The 20,977-nt window shown below is 45.2% G+C and overlaps 1 protein-coding gene across 3 annotated transcripts in view; it reads left to right on the forward strand.

Moving 5' to 3' along the window:
- LOC144494164 (KH domain-containing, RNA-binding, signal transduction-associated protein 2-like) overlaps window positions 1-15,571 on the forward strand; it is a 586,631-nt gene extending 571,060 nt beyond the window's left edge. For all 3 annotated transcript variants that reach the window (XM_078213766.1, XM_078213769.1, XM_078213768.1), the window contains one exon: window positions 15,477-15,571. In XM_078213766.1, coding sequence (XP_078069892.1) covers window positions 15,477-15,571 — 95 coding nt within the window. The remainder of the gene's footprint in view (window positions 1-15,476) is intronic.
- Window positions 15,572-20,977: the final 5,406 nt, after the last annotated feature.

The following is a 20,977-nucleotide window of genomic DNA, read 5'->3' on the forward strand; positions in this document are numbered from 1 at the left end:
AGAGATCTTGGGGTCCATATCCACAGATCTCTAAAGGTTGCCACTCAAGTGGATAGAGCTGTGAAGAAGGCCTATAGTGTGTTAGCTTTTATTAACAGGGGGTTGGAGTTTAAGAGCCGTGGGGTTATGCTGCAACTGTACAGGACCTTGGTGAGACCACATTTGGAATATTGTGTGCAGTCTGGTCACCTCACTATAAGAAGGATGTGGAAGCGCTGGAAAGAGTGCAGAGGAGATTTACCAGGATGCTGCCTGGTTTGGAGGGTAGGTCATATGAGGAAAGGTTGAGGGAGCTAGGGTTGTTCTCTCTGGAGCGGAGGAGGCTGAGGGGAGACTTAATAGAGGTGTATAAAATGATGAAGGGGATAGATAGAGTGAACGTTCAAAGACTATTTCCTCGGGTGGATGGAGCTATTACAAGGGGGCATAACTATAGGGTTCGTGGTGGGAGATACAGGATGGATATCAGAGGTAGGTTCTTTACGCAGAGAGTGGTTGGGGTGTGGAATGGACTGCCTGCAGTGATAGTGGAGTCAGACACTTTAGAAACATTTAAGCGGTTATTGGATAGGCACATGGAGCACACCAGGATGATAGGGAGTGGGATAGCTTGATCTTGGTTTCAGATAAAGCTCGGCACAACATCGTGGGCCGAAGGGCCTGTTCTGTGCTGTACTGTTCTATGTTCTAAGAATGGCAGATGGAATTTAATCTGAATAAATGCGAGGTGATGCATTTTGGTAGATCAAATTCAGGTGGGAGCTATAAAATAAATGGCTGAACAATCAGGAGCGTAGACACAGAGATCTGGGAGTACAGGTCCACAGATCCTCAAAAGTGGAGGCACAGGTGGAAAAGGTGGTGACGAAAGCATATGACATGGTTGCCTTCATCAGCCAGGGCATCGAGTATAAAAATTGGCAAATTGTGTTACAGTTATATAAAACGTTGGTTAGGCCACATTGGGAATACTGTGTCCAATTTTGGTCACCACACTAGCAAAAGGACGTGGAGGCTTTGGAGAGAGTGCAGAAAAGGTTTATCAGGATGTTGCCTGGTATGGAGGGTATTAGCTATGAGGAGAGATTAAATGAACTGGGATGTTCTCCCTGGAAAGGCAGAGGCTGAGGGGCAACCTGATAGAAGTTTATTAAATTATGAGAGCTATAGATAGAGCGAACAAATAGAAGCTTTCTCCCAAGGCAGAAATGACAATTACAAGGGGGCACAAGTTCAAGATAAGGGGGGAAAGGTTCAGTGGAGATGTGCGGGGGAAGTTTTTTACACAGAGGGTGGTGGGGGTCTGGAATGCACTGCCAAATGAGGCAGTTGAGGCAGACACGTTAGCCACATTTAAGACTTATCTTGATAGACATATGAACAAATGGGGAATAGAGGGATATAAGCGGTTGGTCTAGATAGGTAAACGTGATGGGCGCAGGATCGGAGGGCTGAAATGACCTGTTCTTGTTGCTGAAGGAAATGCAATGGATGTTGTCGATATGGATTTAAAGAAAGAATTTGACAAAAGAACCACATAAGAGGCTGTTTAACAAAATTATGGCTTGTGGCACAAGAGAGTGTCACTTTGAAAGATTGTCTTAAAGTCAGAATTTTGTGCCAGAAGCTTGTTTTTCAGCCTGCTAAGTAGTCATCACTGGCACTCCTCAAGTGTCAGTGGGAGGATCACTGGATTTGTTGATATATGTAAACGATTTTGACACTAAAACACAGAGTTAACAATTTCCCGAAGATATTAAAGGTGGCGGAACGGCAGCCAATGAGGCTGATGCCAACTGAAGGCAACAGGACGTGGTTAGGCTGGCAGAATGGGCAGGCAAGTGGCAGGTGGAATTTAACAGAGAGAAGAGTAAGACTCAATAGCACAGTTCTAACAATGTGCAGTGAAAGAGGGATCCGAGAGGGATCCGAGAGTTCACCCCTGAAGATGGCATGACATATTGAGGGAGGGATTAGCAAAGCATATGGGGTCTTGATCAAGGGGTATAGGGGGAAGGTGGGATTAGGGTATTGAAGTTGATGATCAGCCACGATCAAAATGAATGATGGAGCAGGCTTGAAGGGCTGAATGACCTACTCCTTCTATTTTCTATGCATGTTTCTATGTATGTTTCTATGTATCAAATCAGTCATACCGGTAGGAAAATAACTACGCAGATGGAAATCGGCGGGAATGTGGCAACCCTGCGCATGGGCAACAGTCAACAAAATGTCTCATGGGCTGCGCACAGAACCCAGATGGGCCACATGTGGGCCCCGGGTCACAGGTTATCCACCAGACTACGTGAACAGTGTCACTGCTTTAACTCGTAGTTGAGTAGCCTGGAGGCTTCTTAATATTCCACTCACAATTACACTGATGCAAGTATATCACTCATTCCCCCCCAAAAAACACTCATGGAATCATAGAGAGAATGAGTGGGCTGGATAAGCCCAAGGGACTTTTTCCAAATTGTTAATGTCAAGAAAATAAGAACAGCGGTGATAAAAGTTGAAATTCATGGCCGATTTAATGGCTTAAAACATCTGGCGATTCATCTTCGATCAAAAATTGGTGGAGTAATTAATTACAAGCCCAGTTTGTTCACCAATGGAACTCTAAGCAATCTGGTTAGTGCTTTTTGATGTCAATTTGTGTTTCATCAGTGAATCGTGGAATGGTTACAGCACAGAAAGAGGCCATTCAGCCCAACATAACTGTGCTGGGTCACTGTCTGTGTGGAGTCTGCACGTTCTCCTCGTGTCTGCATGGGCTTCCTCCGGGTGCTCCGGTTCCCTCCCACAGTCTGAAAGTGTTGGTTAGGTGCATTGGCCACGCTAAATTCTCCCTCAGTGTACCCGAACAGGTGCCAGAGTGTGGCGACTCGGGGATTTTCACAGTAACTTCAAAACAACCACTTTACATCTGTGTTCTCTAACCCTTCCACCAATAGGGATAAGAGTGGCACGGTGGCACAGTGGTTATCACTGCTGCCTCACAATGGCAGGGACCCGGGTTCAATTCCAGTCTCAGGTCACTGTCTATGCGGAGTTTGCACGTTCTCCCCGTGTCTGCATGGGTTTCTTCCGGGTGCTCCGGTTTCCTCCCACACTCCAAAGATGTGCGGGTTCGGTGAATTGGCCATGCTAAATTGACCCTAGTGTCAGGGAAATTAACAGGGTAAAATGTGGGGTTACAGGAATAGGGGCTGGGTGGGATTGTGGTCGGTGGGGACTCAATGGGCCGCATGGCCTCCTTCTGCACTGTAGGATTCTATGAACAGTTTCTGCCTTCCTATCTTGTCCAGACATTTCATGATGTTTCACACCTCCATCAAATCACTTCCCAACTTTCGCTGTTTTAAGGAGTGTGGCAACTAAAATGAATTCACCGTGCTGTTACTTTGATCCAAGTGTTTAAATGCATTGAAATAGTTGTTTTTTCTGCAATATATATGTTCTGCATTTGAAGTCTGGTATATTGATCAGTGATAGGGGTGGCACAGTGGGTTAGCACTGGTGCCTCACAGCGCCAGGTTCCCGAGCTTAATTCTGGCCTTGGGTGACAGTCAGTGTGGAGTTTGAATGTTCTCCCCGTGTCTCCCCGGGTTTCCTCCGGGTGCTCCAGTTTCCTCCTACAGTCCAAAGATATGCAGGTTAGGTGGATAGGTGGACTAGCAGGGTAAATACGTGAGGTTACAGGGATGGTGCTTGAGTGGAATTGTTGTTGGTGCAGGCTCGTTGGGCCGAATGGCCGCCTTCTGCATTGTAGCTTCAAGTTTAAGTTAATATATTATTGTCAGAAGTAGGCTTGCATTAACACTGCAATGAATTTGCTGTGAAAATCCCCTAGTCGCCACACTCCGGCGCCTGTTCAGAAACATTAAGGGAGAATTTAGCATGGCCAATGCACCTAACCAGCACGTCTTTCAGACTGTGTTAAGAAACCAGAGCACCTGGAGGAAACCCACGCAGACAAGGGAAGAATGTGCAGACTATGCACAGACAGTGACCCAAACTGGGAATCGAACCCAGGTCATAGAGTCATCGAGGTTTACAGCATGCAAACAGGCCCTTTGGCCCAACTTGTCCATACAGATTCAATGATTGTATGGTTTAACGGGTAGAGGCCTGGATTCACATTCCATCACTGGAGCTGGTGGGACTTAAATTCAGTACAGTGAAAGCTAGTCTCGGTAATGGTGGCCATGAAATTATCATCAATTGTCACTAAAACCCATCTGGTTCACTTTAGAGAAGGAAATCTGCCGGCCTTACCTGCTCTGGCCTACATGCGACTCCAGAACCACAGCAATGTGGTTGACTCTTAACCGCCCCTCTGAAGTGCCCTCGCAAACATTCATTCCAAGGGCAATAAGTTCCGGCCTTTCCAGTAATGACACATTCCATAAAAGGAGAAAAGATTCTCCTTTGCAAAAGTAGAGCTGTTATATATTTTGGCAGGAAAAATACAAGGTGGGAAATTAATTATAGGGTGAGTGGAACGTGTGGATCGAACACACAAAAGGTGTCTTAAGAAACGTATGACTGAGACCCTTAATCAAGGATATTCAAGGGTAGGGTTGTGCACATTGCAAAATGTGACACATTCATTTTGTGGAGGGATGCTTGACTGAGTACCACAGCAGTGTGAAAAGTAGCATTACGTTGATTAATATTTGACACCAGCAAAGCAGGTGCAGCTGAATGGAAACTGTCATTCATGTCGACTACATATTGTAAGCTGCACTTGGATATTTTAATGGAAGTATTGTATTGCTTAAACATGACACAGAATGCAGATTAATAGACTGTGATTTGGATACAGGTACAGTGCCATTTGGTTTCCGTGTTGTCAGGGTATTTTGGCATGAACATGGACAGTGTTTTCTTCCTGAGCAGGAGAACACAGATTTCAATTATTGCAGACTTCTGTTTCCTCCAGGAAGGAGTCAAATTGGAGGCATCTGTAAGTCAGCCATATTGGGGAATAAAAGATATGTTCCCTGTACTGAGTCGTGCCAATGGAAATGGAACAGCCACCTTACATGGTCTTATTTTTGCAATTGAAAACCTTATTTTGGTTCTAAGTGCTGGGCGGACTTGAAACTGGGAGTGTTTCAGATCTGATTTTTAGACCCGTTTTCCGGTACCCCCATACGCACTCTGCCTGTAAAAATATCAGCGTTTCCGCAGAAGCCAGTGGGCGGGGCTTAACGCGCCCGAAACCCTACTGCTCCCATTGCAGCCTCCAACTGCGCATGCGCAGAAAAGAAGTTATAGAATGCGTCTCCCCTGCCACATCGCTCCCGGGGCCAGATAATGCCTCCCCCGGCCCCCACAGACATTGCCCCAATCCCCCACAACATTATTGACCCCCTTTTCCCCCACCCCCTCCACCACCCACACCGATCGCGGGCCCCTTCCCCCCTCCCCCCCCAACCGATCTCAGGCAGGGTGATCCCCCTCCCTCTTCCCCCCCCCCCCCACCGATCTCAGGCAGAGTGATCCACCCTCCCCCTTACCCCCCCCCCCCCCCCCCGATCTCAGGCAAAGTGGCAGCAGACCCCCCCCTTTCCCCTCACCAATCTCAAGTAGAGAGCCGTCCGTCACTCGGTACTTACCTCCTCATTGACCCTCACTGAAGGAGCACCCAAATCGGACTTATGTGGAGCAGGTCTGTTTTGTGTCGATTCTGGATGGGCGAACGCTGTGGTAAAGGGGGAAGTGCTGGTAAAGTTGGGCGTGCAGCCCATTAAGTCAATTTAAATGCATTTAAATGGCCATCGTGCCCGTTTCGGGCGCGGTCTCAATCGTGGCCATTTTCAGGCCTTGGTAAAGGGAGAACTGGCGCAGAGTCAGGCGCAGATCATACTACTCGCCTCACGCCCGAAGTTATCAAGTTTGCACGCCCGAAAATGGGCACAGCTTGATGGTAAAATCGGCCTCTGAGACTCCAATCTCTTTTCCCCACTCAAAGTTGTATGTAGCAGATTTCACACTATTTATGAAAGTGCTGGTACTTATATAGTGCCTAGCATCACCTCAGGATATTCCGGAGAGCACTACAGCCCATAAGTGCCTTCAGAGATGGTGCAGCAGCCAATTCACACATAGAAAGTTCCCACAAACAGCAGTCAGATGATGATCTGATCACCTGTTTAATGTCAAGGTGATTGCCCAATCAATCTTTGTCAGGATAAGCAGAACACCTTGGGCCTTCTTCGAAAGAGTGCCGTGGAATCTTTTCCATCCATCTGGGAGGGGGGTAGAAGCTTCAGTTTAACACTTTGGCTGAAAGGCGGCACCTGCGACAGTGCGGCACTCCCTCGGCAGCTCGCTGGAGCATCGCTGGAGTATTTGTTCAGGACTGTGGAAGGAATTAGCCCATGGAGTCAGCGACTCAGGAATGAGAGTGCCACCCTCTGGGTCCACGTTAAATAAAATATATTCAATGGACCAAATCACCTCATTTATCATGATGAAATTTCCCATCTTCAATATTGGATGGAAGTCTGGGTGGAGAGCTGGATAAAGCCAGCAAAGTGCAATCAATCCATTGACTCAACAAGCTCAAAAAGAAATATATTCAAACCTTATTGCTGCCAGCAGGTTTGACTGTGCACATCATTGAGCAAGACAGCTTAACTAAAGGTACCGTAACATATTGGGGCAGCATGATGGCACAGTGGTTATCACTGCTGCCTCACAGTTCCAGGGGCCCATGTTCGATTCCTGGCTCAGGTCACTGTCTGCGCAGAGTCTGCACGTTCTCCCCGTGTCTGCGTGGGTTTCCTCTGGGTGCTCCGGTTTCCTTCCACAGTCCAAAGATGTGCGCGTTAGGTGCATGGGCCATGCTAAATTACTCCTTAGTGTCCTGGATGTGTAGGCTTGAGGGATTAGCGGTGTAAATATGTGGGATTCCGGGAACAGGGCCGAAGTGGGATTGTTGTCGGTGCAGACTCGAAGGGCTGGAGGGCCTCCTTCTGCAGTGCAGGGATTCTATGATTTCTATGCTATTGAATTACTCTCAAGGTTTAAAGTTTATTTATTAGTCACAAGTAGGCTTACATTAACACTGCAATGAATTTACTGTGAAAATTCCCCTAGTCGCCACACTCCGACACCTGTTTGGGGACACTGAGGGAGAATCTAGCACGGCCAATGCACCTAACCAGCACGCCTTTCAGATTGTGGGATGACAGCAGAGCACCCGGAGGAAACCCACGCAGACACGGGGAGAACGTGCAGACTCCTCACAGACAGTGACCATAGAGCCCGGAATCGAACCCAGGCCCCTGGCGCTGTGAGGCAGCAGTGCTGACCACTGCTCCACCGTGCCACCCTTTGCTGCTGTGCCGCCCCAATGAAGTGGCTTGTATTCAAATCCCTTTGTGGCCTTATTCCGTCCCTATCTCTATAACATCCTTTGGTCCTGCAACCCTTCAAGGTTTCTGCGTTCCTTCAATTCATAGAAACATGGGAAATCGGAACATGAAGAGGCCATTCAGCCCTTCGAGCCTGCCCCGCCATTCATTGTGATCATGATTGATCATCCAACTCAATAACCTGGTATTCCTTGTGCATCCCTGATTTTCATCGCTCATCCTTGCTCCGTTGGTCAACCAACGGATGCCTGGGCCTTAAGTGCTGGAATTCCCTCCATAAACATTTCCACCTCTACCTCTCCAGATCTTATCACCTGATACCTCCCTGTGTTGCCCAGAGTCAGATTGTGTCCAATAATGCATCTATAGAGTCCCTTCTGATATATTTATTGTATTTTCACAGCATGGGGAGGGGGTGTCGTAGCGGGAATGTCACTGGACAAGTAATCATGAGGCTCAGGCTAATGTTCTGGGGACATGGGTTCAAATTCCACCAGGGTATCTGACCATGACAATTATCTTCAAATGTCATCACAAGTTGTGATGACACAGAAGGAGGCCATTCGGCCCATTGTGTCTGCATCGGCTCTCCAAATGAGCCTTATGACTTGGTGGCATTCCCTGTAATTCCTTGCACTACTCATTATTTAATGCCTCGATTGAACCTGCTTCCACCACACTTCCAGGCAGTGCACTCCAGACCCGAACCACTCAAAGTGTGCAAAGGTTCTGCCTCACATCATAATCGTACAGCGTAGAAAGAGACCCATCAGCCCATCGTGTCTGTGCCAGCCTTCAAAAGGCGGGTAACTACAGGCCGGTTAGCTTAATGTCCGTAGTTGGGAAAATGCTGGAGTCCATCATTAAAGAGGAAATAGCAGAGCACCTGGATAAGAATGGTTCGGTCAAGCAGACGCAGCATGGATTCTTGAAGGGAAAGTCGTGTTTGACGAATTTACTGGATTTTTATGAAGATGTGACTAGTGCGGTTGACAGAGGGGAACCGGTGGATGTGGTGTTTTTAGATTTCCAGAAGGCATTCGATAAGGTGCCTCACAAAAGGTTGCTGCAGAAGATTGGGGTACACGGAGTTAGGGGTAAGGTGTTGGCGTGGATTGGGGATTGGCTATCTAACAGGAAGCAGAGAGTTGGAATAAATGGGTGCTTTTCTGGTTGGCAGTTGGTGACCAGTGGCGTGCTGCAGGGATCGGTGCTGGGGCCTCAACTGTTTACCATTTACATAGACGATCTGGAGGAGGGGACTGAGTGTAGGGTATCAAAGTTTGCTGATGACACGAAGATGAGTGGGAAAGCGAATTGCGTGGAGGACGCAGAAAGTCTGCAGAGAGATTTGGATAGGCTGAGCGAGTGGGCGAGGATCTGGCAGATGGAATATAACGTTGGCAAATGTGAGGTTATCCACTTTGGAAGAAATAATAGTAAATTGGAATATTATTTAAATGGAGAAAAATTACATCATGCTACTGTGCAGAGGGACCTGGGGGTCCTTGTGCACGAATTGCAAAAACTCAGTCTGCAGGTGTAGCAGGTGATCAAGAAGGCGAATGGAATGTTGGCCTTTATCGCGAGGGGGATAGAATATAAAAGCAGGAAGGTCTTGCTGCAACTATACAAGGCACTGGTGAGGCCGCAACTGGAGTACTGTGTGCAGTTTTGGTCCCCTTATTTGCGAAAGGATATATTGGCCTTGGAGGGAGTACAGAGAAGGTTCACCAGGTTGATACCGGAGATGAGGGGTGTAGCTTATGAGGAGAGATTAAACAGATTGGGTCTGTACTCGGTGGAGTTTAGAAGGCTGAGGGGTGATCTTATAGAGACATATAAGATAATGAAGGGACTGGATAGGGTAGAGGTAGAGAGATTCTTTCCACTGAGAAGGGAAACCACAACTAGAGGGCACAGCCTCAAAATAAGTGGGGGCCGGTTCAGAACAGAGTTGAGGGGGAACTTCTTCTCTCAGAGGGTAGTGAATCTCTGGAATTCTCTGCCCATTGAAGTGGTGGAGGCTTCCTCGTTGAATATGTTTAAATCACGGGTAGATAGATTTCTGATCGATAAGGGAATTAGGGGTTATAGGGATCAGGCGGGTAAGTGGAACTGATTCGCTTCAGATCAGCCATGATCTTGTTGAATGGCGGGGCAGGCTCGAGGGGCTAGATGGCCTACTCCTGCTCCTATTTCTTATGTTCTTATGTTCTTCAAGAACCTATCTATTCTAATCCCATTTTCCAGCACTTGGTCCATATCACATTTGCTTCTTTTGCAAATCACTTTAACAATGTGCCCTCTCATTGTTAATCTTTTTACAAGTGGAAACAGTTTCTCCCTATCTCCTCTGTCCAGTATGAACACGATGTGGAGATGTGGAGTATTAACACAGCATTGGGAGAGGGTGAATATTGATTGTGATTGTGAATATCTCTATCAAATCTCCTCTTGACCTTCTGTCCAAAGAGAACAGTCCCAACCTTTCCAATTTTTCCTCATAACTGAAGTTTCCCACCCCTGGAACCATTCTTGTAAACCTCTTTGGCACTCTCTCCAATGTTCGCATTCTTCCGATAGTGTAGTGCCCACAACTGCACACAATATTCCAGCTGAGGTCTAACTGGTGTCTTGTATAAATTCAGCATAATCTCCTTGCTCTTGTACTCTATGCCCCTGTCCTGCTACCTTAAATGATCAATGCACAAATACCCTGGTCCCCTGCTCCTGCACCTCATAAGAATTTTATCCCTTATTTTATACTGTCACTCCATGTTCTTCCTACCAAAATCATAGAATCCCTACAGTGCAGGAAGAGCCATTTTGGCCCATTGAGTCTGCACCGATACAATCCCTCCCAGGCCCTATTTCCATAACCCCACTAACTTACCTGCTAACCCCCTGACACTCAGGGGCAATTTAGCATGGCCAATCAACCTAACTCTCACATCTTTGGACTGTGGGAGGAAACCGGAGCATCCGGAGGAAACTCACGCAGACACGGGGAGAATGTGCAAACTCCACACAGACAGTGACCCAAGCTGGGAATCGAATCCGGGTCCCTGGCACTCTGAGGCAGCAGTGCGAACCAACGTGCCACCATACCGCATCATCTATTCTCCACATTGAATTTCACCTGCCACCTATCTGCCCATTCCACCAACTTGTCTATGTCCTTTTGAAATTCTACGTGTCCTTTTCACAGTTTACAATGCTTCCAAATTTTGTATCATCTGCAAACTTTAAAATTTTCCCCATACACCAAGATCTGGATCATTAATATATATCAGGAAAAGCAAGGATCCCCTGAGGAACTCCATCACAAACCTTCCTCCAGCCTGAAAAATACCATCGCTCTCTGTTTCCTATTATTCAGCCAATTTTGTACAATAAAATCTCATTTGGTTCACTAACGCCCCTTTAGGGAAGGAAATCTGCCATCCTTAGCTGATCTGGCCCACATGTGACTCCAGATCCACAGCAACGTGATTGACTCTCAACTGCCCTCTGTAAACCATTCAGTGATGTCAAATCCCACAAAAGAGTGTTTTGTTCAGAAAAGGTCATACAAGATGCTGCTGTCTTTTTTATATTCATTCGTGGGACATGGGTGTCGCTGGCTGGCTAACATTACAGTGGCACAGTGGTTAGCACTGCTGCTTCACAGTGCCAGGGACACAGATTCAATTCCTGGCTTGGGTCACTGTATGTGCGGGGTCTGCATGTTCTCCCCGTGTCTGTGTGGTTTTCCTCCGGGTGCTCCGGTTTCCTCCCACAGTCTGAAAGACGTGCTGGTTAGGTGCACTGGCCATGCTAAATTCTCCCTCAGTGTACCTGAACAGGCGCTGGAATGTGGCGACTAGAAGATTTTCACAGTAACTTCATTGCAGTGTTAATGTAAGCCTACATGTGACAATAATAGTTGCCCTTTGAGAGCAGTTGAGAGTCAACCACATTGCTGTGGCTCTGGAGTCACATGTAGGTCAGACCAGGTCAGGAAGGCAGATTTCCTTCCCTAAAGGACATTAATGAACCAGATGAGTTTTTCCAACAATTGACAATGGTTTTATGGTCATCAGTAGATTCTTAATTCCAACTTTTTTTTATTGAGATTTAAATTCCACCATCTGCTGTGGCGGGATTCGAACCCGGGTCCCACAGGACATTAGCTGAGTTTCTGGATTAATAGTCGTGTGATAATACCACTAGGCCATCACCTCCCCAAGGTTACACATCGCTGAGCATGATAAGAAAGTGAATCTTCAAATTGTTGCATATTCTCAATAAAAAGGTTGTAAAGATGCATACAGCTTGATCACAGTATCATATATTGTACGTCAGATAAGGTGGTGAGCTTTTAAACTTGGAACCACATTTTGAGAGATCCCTGATGTTGACATTTTCCAGGACACATTTGGCATTACTTCTTACATACATCAAAGTAACAGTGTGAGACAACATGTTCTAAATTCAGTGATGGCTGAATGTGCTTGATGAGAGCATTTCACATCTCTGTGTCAGACACATAAATCTTCATACTTAACAAACCAACATAGATCTTAAACTGAATGGTGAGTGCAGGCCAATTTGAACTTTTGTTCCAATGACACAGTCTGCCATCAATGTAAATGAAATAAGCAAGTTCAATTTAACTGCATTTAGTAAAACGCTGGAGAATTGGAGTGAAGGAGAGGTGGGGGGGGGCGGTGCGGGATGTGGAGACTATAGACATCCCTGAGTCTTTTTTTAAATTCATTCCAGGACAAGGCTGGCACAGTGGTTAGCACTGTTGCCTCACAGCAGCAGCGACCCGGTTCAATTCCGGCCTCGGGTCATTGTCTGTGTGGATTTGCACATTCTCCCCGTGTCTGCGTGGGTTGCCTTCAGGTGCTCCAGTTTCCTCCCATAGTTCAAAGATGTGCCGGTAAGGTTGATTGGCTATGCTAAATTGACCCTAAATTGCTAAATTGAAATGTATCCGAGGATTCTTTGGGAGGCGAGGGATGAGATTGCAGAGCCTTTGGCTTTGATCTTTGGGTCCTCGCTGTCCACGGGGATGGTGCCAGAGGACTGGAGAATGGCTAATGTTGTTCCTCTGTTTAAGAAAGGGAATAGAAATGACCCTGGTAATTATAGACCGGTTAGTCTTACTTCGGTGGTTGGTAAATTGATGGAAAAGGTCCTTAGAGATAGGATTTACGACCATTTAGAAAGATGCGGATTAATCCGGGATAGTCAGCACGGATTCGTGAAGGGCAAGTCGTGCCTCACAAATTTGATTGAATTTTTTGAGGAGGTAACTAAGTGTGTTGATGAAGGTAGGGCAGTTGATGTCATATACATGGATTTTAGTAAGGCGTTTGATAAGGTCCCCCATGGTCGGCTTATGATGAAAGTGAGGAGGTGTGGGATAGAGGGAAAGTTGGCCGATTGGATAGGTAACTGGCTGTCTGATCGAAGACAGAGGGTGGTGGTCGATGGAAAATTTTCCGATGGGAGGCAGGTTGCTAGCGGAGTGCCGCAGGGATCAGTGCTTGGTCCTCTGCTCTTTGTGGTTTTTATCAATGACTTAGAGGAGGGGGCTGAAGGGTGGGTCAGTAAATTTGCTGATGACACCAAGATTGGTGGAGTAGTGGATGAGGTGGAGGGCTGTTGTAGGCTGCAAAGAGACATAGATAGGATGCAAAGCTGGGCTGAAAAATGGCAAATGGAGTTTAACCCTGATAAATGTGAGGTGATTCATTTTGGTAGGACAAATTTAAATGTGGATTACAGGGTCAAAGGTAGGGTTCTGAAGACTGTGGAGGAACAGAGAGATCTTGGGGTCCATATCCACAGATCTCTAAAGGTTGCCACTCAAGTGGATAGAGCTGTGAAGAAGGCCTATAGTGTGTTAGCTTTTATTAACAGGGGGTTGGAGTTTAAGAGCCGTGGGGTTATGCTGCAACTGTACAGGACCTTGGTGAGACCACATTTGGAATATTGCGTGCAGTTCTGGTCACCTCACTATAAGAAGAATGTGGAAGCGCTGGAAAGAGTGCAGAGGAGATTTACCAGGATGCTGCCTGGTTTGGAGTGTCGGTCTTATGAGGAAAGGTTGAGGGAGCTAGGGCTGTTCTCTCTGGAGCGGAGGAGGCTGAGGTGAGACTTAATAGAGGTTTATAAAATGATGAAGGGGATAGATAGAGTGAACGTTCAAAGACTATTTCCTCGGGTGGATGGAGCTATTACGAGGGGGCATAACTATAGGGTTCGTGGTGGGAGATACAGGAAGGATATCAGAGGTAGGTTCTTTACGCAGAGAGTGGTTGGGGTGTGGAATGGACTGCCTGCAGTGATAGTGGAGTCAGACACTTTAGGAACATTTAAGCGGTTATTGGATAGGCACATGGAGCACACCAGGATGATAGGGAGTGGGATAGCTTGATCTTGGTTTCAGATAAAGCTCGGCACAACATCGTGGGCCGAAGGGCCTGTTCTGTGCTGCACTGTTCTATGTTCTATGTTCTATCAATTTTAAATAACAGCAAAAATTATTTTTTAAAATATACAAAACTCTTTGGTACTTGTTTTGGCTGTCAGCTTCTTTGTATTTTTAAATTGCATTCAAAAGATTTTGGAATATGGATATGGCATAAGCTTAATCTTTGGGGCCTCTTCAAAGGTCCATAAATGAGCAATAATGCATAGAAACTCAACGGTGATTATATTATGTTGGGTTAATGGGTTTCTAGTGTAATTTATTTTTCAAAAGGAACTCACAAAAACACAAATTATATTTGATGCACTTTGTGCTGAGAATCCCGTGATCTTTTCTCTCTGATTTCAGAGTGAAGTGCACAGAAAACCACAACACAGAAACCCCATGTCCAGATCACTATTTGGCTCCTTGCGTTGCTATTGTAGCCATCAACGCTTCCCCTTTCCTGAAGCACCTCTTTCATCATTAAGTTTATTTATTCGTGTTGCAAGTAGGCTGACATTAACACCACAATGAAGTTACTGTGAAAATCCCCTAGTTGCCACACTCCGGTACCTGTTAAGGTACACTGAGGGAGAATTTAGCACAGCCAATGCACCTTACCCGCACGTCTTTCGGGCTGTGGGAGGAAACCGGAGGACACAGGGAGAACATTCAGACTCCACACAGACAGTGACCCAAGCCAGGAACCGAAAACAGCTCCCTGATGCTATGAGGCAGCAGCTCTGACCACTTATTTATTATAAATTTATAAACACATGAATGTATCGACACCTTATTCTCTGAAGGTTGCTTCTCTGCAGCTGCGCTATCACAGTTCATAATGCTTGCTTGCTAAACTATTAACAAAACATTTTCCAGAGAATGATTCTCAACCGTTGCTATGTCTTGTCTTATGGTTGACAGATGTTGTTAAGCTTGGAAAGATCAGAAACTAAGGCCGGAATTTTACCGGCACGCCCGCCTGATTCCGGGGGTGGGTGAGGCTCGGAGAACGGCATTCTCTGTTGGCCTCGGGCAGAATCGTATGAACCTCGGGCAGACGTGCTAGTAAAATTCCGCCTTATATTTAATTTTGCCTTGCTGTCTGGTAGACAAGAAGGTTCTGTTATACTACACACGAATCTCTAGCGCTACTTTGGAGCGTGGGGTGAGATTTTCCGACCTCCCAGTCGCGTATTTCCCACCGGCAGGAGAGGGCGCGTTGTTTGCTAGCGGCGGAATTCTCTGGTCCCGCTGCTGTCAATGGGAATTCCCATTCATGTCACCCCACACCGGCGGGAAACCCGCGGATGGTGGTGCGCTGCCGGCGGGACAAGAGAATCTCGCCAGCGAGAACGGCAAGAGAATTCTAGCCATGATTCCTCCAGAACAGTTATACATAACACGTTAGTTCCTGGCTAAGTAGTTCCTAGCTATTAACGGGTAACACAACAATATTTAACAGCCATCCCAAAATAACCTCTCCCCCCCTTAAGGTGGTGAGCAATATCACACATATAGATGTGACCGACTAACATCTGCATTGATATAACCATTGGGAAAACTGTTACTGAGTTTTACTTTAAACCGAGGCTAACATTTCTTTTTCTGTTTCCAAGGTCAGGAAGAATGGGTCACAACCCGGCCGAGCCTGAAGGCACCAATCCCCAGGCCAAGGGGGACCTACAGAGAACATCCCTATGGTAGATATTGAAGGCAGCCCTTGTCCCACAATGAGCACACTGAGTACATGAGTGTCCTGTGGTCATCATACAAACAACTACAAGACAAGTAATAGTTCATTTATTTTCTTGCCCGGGGATAGCTTCTCTTGGGTACCCTTGCGTATCCTATTTCCTAAAACCTTAATGAAACATTGGCTTTATTTTATGGCAGTAACTCATAGAATAGACAAGTCAGTCCACAGAACATGCAACAAGGATGCTTTTCCTTCCTCTTGTTTCTTTTTTCCTTTCATTGTTCTATGTGTAGAAGTATGTTCAACTAGCATGAACTGGTGACGAGTTTAATATCTCCAAGCCCACCATCTATTCAAGGTGAATGCTTATTTAGGGATAATGGAAGATTGTAACAAGATTCTCTTTATTTGAATAGGTGATTAAACAAGTTGTAGATAAGTTGTTTTAAACTGTCTTCTTTTAATATTTGTCAGTTTAAGATGTTCAATATTTAATTTGTAAACTTTAATTTTAAAAAAAAGATGATGTTTAATGGAATTGAGAACAATTAGCTATGTATGTAGCTAACTTTATTAAAGTGATCTGTTCAGTGTGATAAACTGTATGTGGTGATAAAAATTGCATAAAGTTCCGTGTGTAAGCTTATCTAAATAGGTGACTTTAATTTGTCAAATACATTTTGCCATAACTTGTCAATAAAGCTGAACTCTTTTGTAAAGAATTAAAATTTGGAATTATTTCATTCTAGTTCTTAAATGTCTACCTCTTCTGTTCCACAGGCATTGCCTAAACTGTTGCTACAATAAACCAAAACGAACCCTTAAGTTGGTTTTTAAGAACTTGACACTGTGTAAGAACATAAAAGCTGTATTAACACCCAGTGGATGTAAATAACGTTTTTATTTAAAAACAAAAGAAGTTAACATGCTAATCTGTTTATTTGACTCTTCATTCGTAAACTTTAATGCAGAACATGTTAGAGCAATAAATGGATTTTAAACTATCCTTATAAGCTTGATCTTACTAAACGCAAAACTCTTAATTGACTTGTTTGTGTTAGCATGTCTCTCATGACAATGTAATGGAGATTAATGAGGTAAGATCTCTTCCCACTTTAGCCTGTCTAAATGCCTTGGACCGTTGAATTCTCCTGCACCTTAAATATCCCATCAACATGTGCGTATTACATGGAAACCCATTCTTGTCTTCACTCCAAAAAAAAAGGCATTTAATGCATTATTGAAATGATAATAATTGTCTTTGCCAGGAAATCATCAGTGTCACTGCCCAATTGTTTGACATTCACTTTTTTAAAAACTTTATTTGTAATTTCCAGTGCTAATGTATCTGAATTTCACCGCTCGTGAAAGCAGTTTAGAGGGGCTGATATTTCTTTTTGAGGCAATCAGACATGATGACTGATTATTAAGAGACTATATCGCAGGACCCAAAGGATGTCTAAACGTTAAACACCCTGCAGAGACAAGGTAACACTAATCGTAACTCTATAATTTTGCTGCATATTCAACATTTATTTTAAATATTTACAAGTGACGCCGTTACTGTCAGTTAAAAAAGTAAACCTTCCAAACTGTGATAAACAAACGTAGGAGTTCTAGGTGATTAAAATGGCTAATTAGCAATAACTAATGACCACGTCATTGTTTCTTTTCAATATATAACCCTGCTTCCGATAAACAAGATTTAAAAGACCAATAATTGTACTTGCAGCTCTGGCTAAAACCTCAATTGTGTAAACTGCATCGTAAAAAGGAAAAGCAGAAAGAAATTAGAGTGAAATCCATTTTCTTTTAGGATAATCGAAAGCGTTATCGATCTTTTAGTATTTTGTTAATATTGAAACGATGGCATTTTTTGTCCTTGCGAGTGGTTTACTTTTTTCATAGTAACAAAAATGCAAGCAAATTATACAGCTTGTGCAAGCGAGTGTCTTGAAACTAGAGTTGCATGCGAAGATGTATTTCGTAACGTACTTTCTTTCTTTGCACTTAAGGGGCAACAGTTATGTTTTACAAAGCCTGTTTTAAAAAAAACAATGTGAAGGACGACCATTGGTTTGCCCGCTGCTGAAGCTTGTTCCTCTGTTTTGTTCCTTTCCAGGTGTCTGGTAGTAGGTTAACCGGGGAAAACGCAACACCAACATTAAGGTTCAGGTAGGCAATGCAATGCCGAGTTCAGGGTTAAAACGAGAAACGCCCCTGAGATCAGTCAAATCACATCTTTGTCAGCTGCTCGGTGCCGGTTAGAGCTTGTCGGCTTTTGGTTAGAAGGGTCAGTGTGAATTGTTTTTTTCTTTACTCTTGTAAATTGCATTGTACCCGCAACTGTTGGTCAAAGAGCAGAAAACAAATGTATCCGTTTGCAGTTTCTCCAACAGGAGCTCTTGTAGAATCATAGAATCCCTACAGTGCAGAAGGAGCGCATTAGGCGCATCAAGTCTGCACCGACCACAATCCTACACGGGCCCTATCCCCGTAACGCCACATATTTACCCTGTTAATCCCCCTGACATTAGGGTCAATTTAGCATAGCTAATCCACCTAACCCACACATCTTTGCACTTAAGGGGCAACAGTTCTGCTGTCTCTCGTGGCGCAGCGTGGGTAGTGTCCCAGCCTCTTGGTCGGAAGCATCGGGTACAAGTCCCAAGCCAGGACTTGCTTGCCCGGCATTCTTGCTGGGTTTGATGGACAATTTAGGCCGGTATTCTGCAACCTTCGCCGGCGGCCAGGATTCTCCTTGCTGCAAATGGATGTTTGGCTGAGCGCCAAATTCTCCATCCTCGCCGGCCACAGTGGCGGGATGTGAACGACATCGCGGCATTCCGGCCATGATTAAAGAGGCATTCGCCCCACCATTCTGAAAAGGGGGGGGGGAGGGAAGAATGAAGAATAAAATTTATCCAGCCTCAATTTTATTGTAGGTGTGTGAGCTGATTAAGAGATTTACCCTACTGATCTCCCAACTAAGGGGCAATTGAGTATGGCCAATCAACATTTGATTGTATATGAAACTGTCTGATATTGTATATTGCAGCCGTCTGATTGTGTAGTTTCTTCATTAAAAAGAAGCGGGATATGGTGGTGGGTGGCAGTAGCACTACTAAGAATCCAGAGCCAAGGAGAGGTGATGGTGTAGTGGTATTGTCACTGGATTAGTAATCTAGAGGGACCTGGGTTCAAATCCCACCATGGCAGACGGTGAATTCAATGAAATTCTGGAATTAAAAGCCTAATTGTCGATCTGGTTCACTAGTGTCCTTTGGGGGAGAAATTATACTGCCATTACCTAGTCTGGCCTACATGTGACTCTAGATCCACAGCATTGTGGTTGACTCTGGAATGGCCTCGCAATCAGGGATGGGCCCAGACAGTCATGTCCGCATCCCATCAACGAATAAAAAGATTCAGACAATTCAGCCCGTTCAGTTTCCTAATGAAGTGGAAGTGAAATTATGCTTGTTAAGTCATTCTTTGTTATTTATTATTCTGCATAATCATAAAACCTTGCATGAAAGAAACGTACTGGAACGGGTTAGTTTTTCTTTTGTCTTTCCATTAAATATTGCTTGGTGTATCGGATGGGTGAGAACCTGGTGCAAGCTTGTCGGAGACAACTGGGAATCAGTTTAACGACAGGAGTACTCAGTTTTAATAAGTGTTCAGTCCACCTCCTGTGAACATTACGATTTTTAAATCACAGAAAATTACTTTTAGAATCATAGAAATTTTGCTGCCATTACCTAGTCTGGCCTACATGTGACTCTAGATCCACAGCAATGTGGTTGACTCTGAAATGGCCTAGCAAGCAGTGTAGAAGGAGGCCATTTGGCTCATCGAGTCTGCACTGACCACAATCCCACCCAGGTTCTAGTCCCCCTGACACTAAGGGGCAATTTAGCATGGCCAATGCACCTAACCCGCATTTCTTTTACAAAAAAAACTGCTGACTCATTCATCAGTTTCATTGGTGTACTCTAGTCAGTTTGGGAGTGACATTAACTATCTTGTGATATGTTACAGTTTTTTAGAGAATATTTAGAATCATAGAATCACTACAGTGCAGAAGGGGGTCATTCAGCCCATTGAGTCTGCACCGACCACAATGCCTCCCAGACCTTATCCCCGTAACCCCACTTATTTACCCTGCTAATCCCCCTGGTACTAAGGGGCAATTTAGGCAATCGACCCAACCTGCACATCTCTGGACCGTGGGAAGCAACCAGAGCACCCAGAGGAAACCCACGCAGACACAGGGAGAACGTGCAAGACTCCGCAAAGACAATGACCCAAGGCCGGAATTGAACCTGGATCCCTGGTGCTGTGAGGTAGCAGTGCTAACCACTGTGCCACCATTTTAAACATACTTGGTATGCCTAAGAAACTAAGCATCATTTGAAGAGCCTACTCTGAACACGTACAATTGGTGGAATGTCACAGTTTTGTCTTGAGGATGTGGCCAGCTTTGTGGGTTGTGGGGCTACAGCTGAATTGAATTTTCAAACTGGTCTGACAGATTGCAGAGAACTCTAAAACATGTGGTTTTGGAGGTAACATGGGGAAGATGTTTCCATCAGTCGGAGAGACGAGGATCTGAGGGCACAGCCTCAGAGTAAAGGATAAAAGACCCTTTAGAACCGAGATGAGGAGGAATTTCTTCAGCCTCCACGTCCTTCTGGTAGTGCGGCGACCAGAACTGGATGCATTACTCCAAATGTGGCCTAACCAGCGTTCTATACAGCTGCATCATCAGACTCCAGCTTTTATACTCTATACCCCGTCCTATAAAGGCAAGCATACCATATGCCTTCTTCACCACCTTCTCCACCTGTACTGTCACCTTCAAGGATTTGTGGACTTGCACACCTAGGTCCCTCTGTGTTTCTATACTCCTGATGACTCTGCCATTTATTGTATAACTCCTCCCTACATTAGTTCTTCCAAAATGCCGTGATTGAATGGCAGAGCAGACCGATGGGCCAAATGGCCTAATTCTGCCCCTATTTCTTATGGTTTAACTCACTTGTGTTTAAAATTGCCCAATCATTTGTGCTCAGATGGCGTTAATATAGCTACCTTGGGTCTGTGGTACCTAGACCTCTATCCCTTAGTGATAAGCCGTTTTAATCCTCTCTACGTTCCAGGTTTACACAGACTTCCAGCGTGGGATTTTCCAGCTGTGCTCTCCCCAAGATCGGAAAATCCCCCCCGAGGTCAACGGACCTTTGCATGGTCCTGTCCCGCCTGCTATGATTCCCGTGGCAGGCGGGACGGGAAAAATCACTATTCTGTGATCTTACTGAGGCTTTAGATGCTCCGTTGTGGTAATTTTATAACAGCCAGTTTGATTCCACCATTCGTTGCACCGTCTGTATTTTCTCTTCACCCTTCTGTCGTGGC

The sequence above is a fragment of the Mustelus asterias genome, chromosome 5 (genome assembly GCF_964213995.1).
Source record: "Mustelus asterias chromosome 5, sMusAst1.hap1.1, whole genome shotgun sequence".
In the NCBI taxonomy this organism is placed as follows: domain Eukaryota; kingdom Metazoa; phylum Chordata; class Chondrichthyes; order Carcharhiniformes; family Triakidae; genus Mustelus; species Mustelus asterias.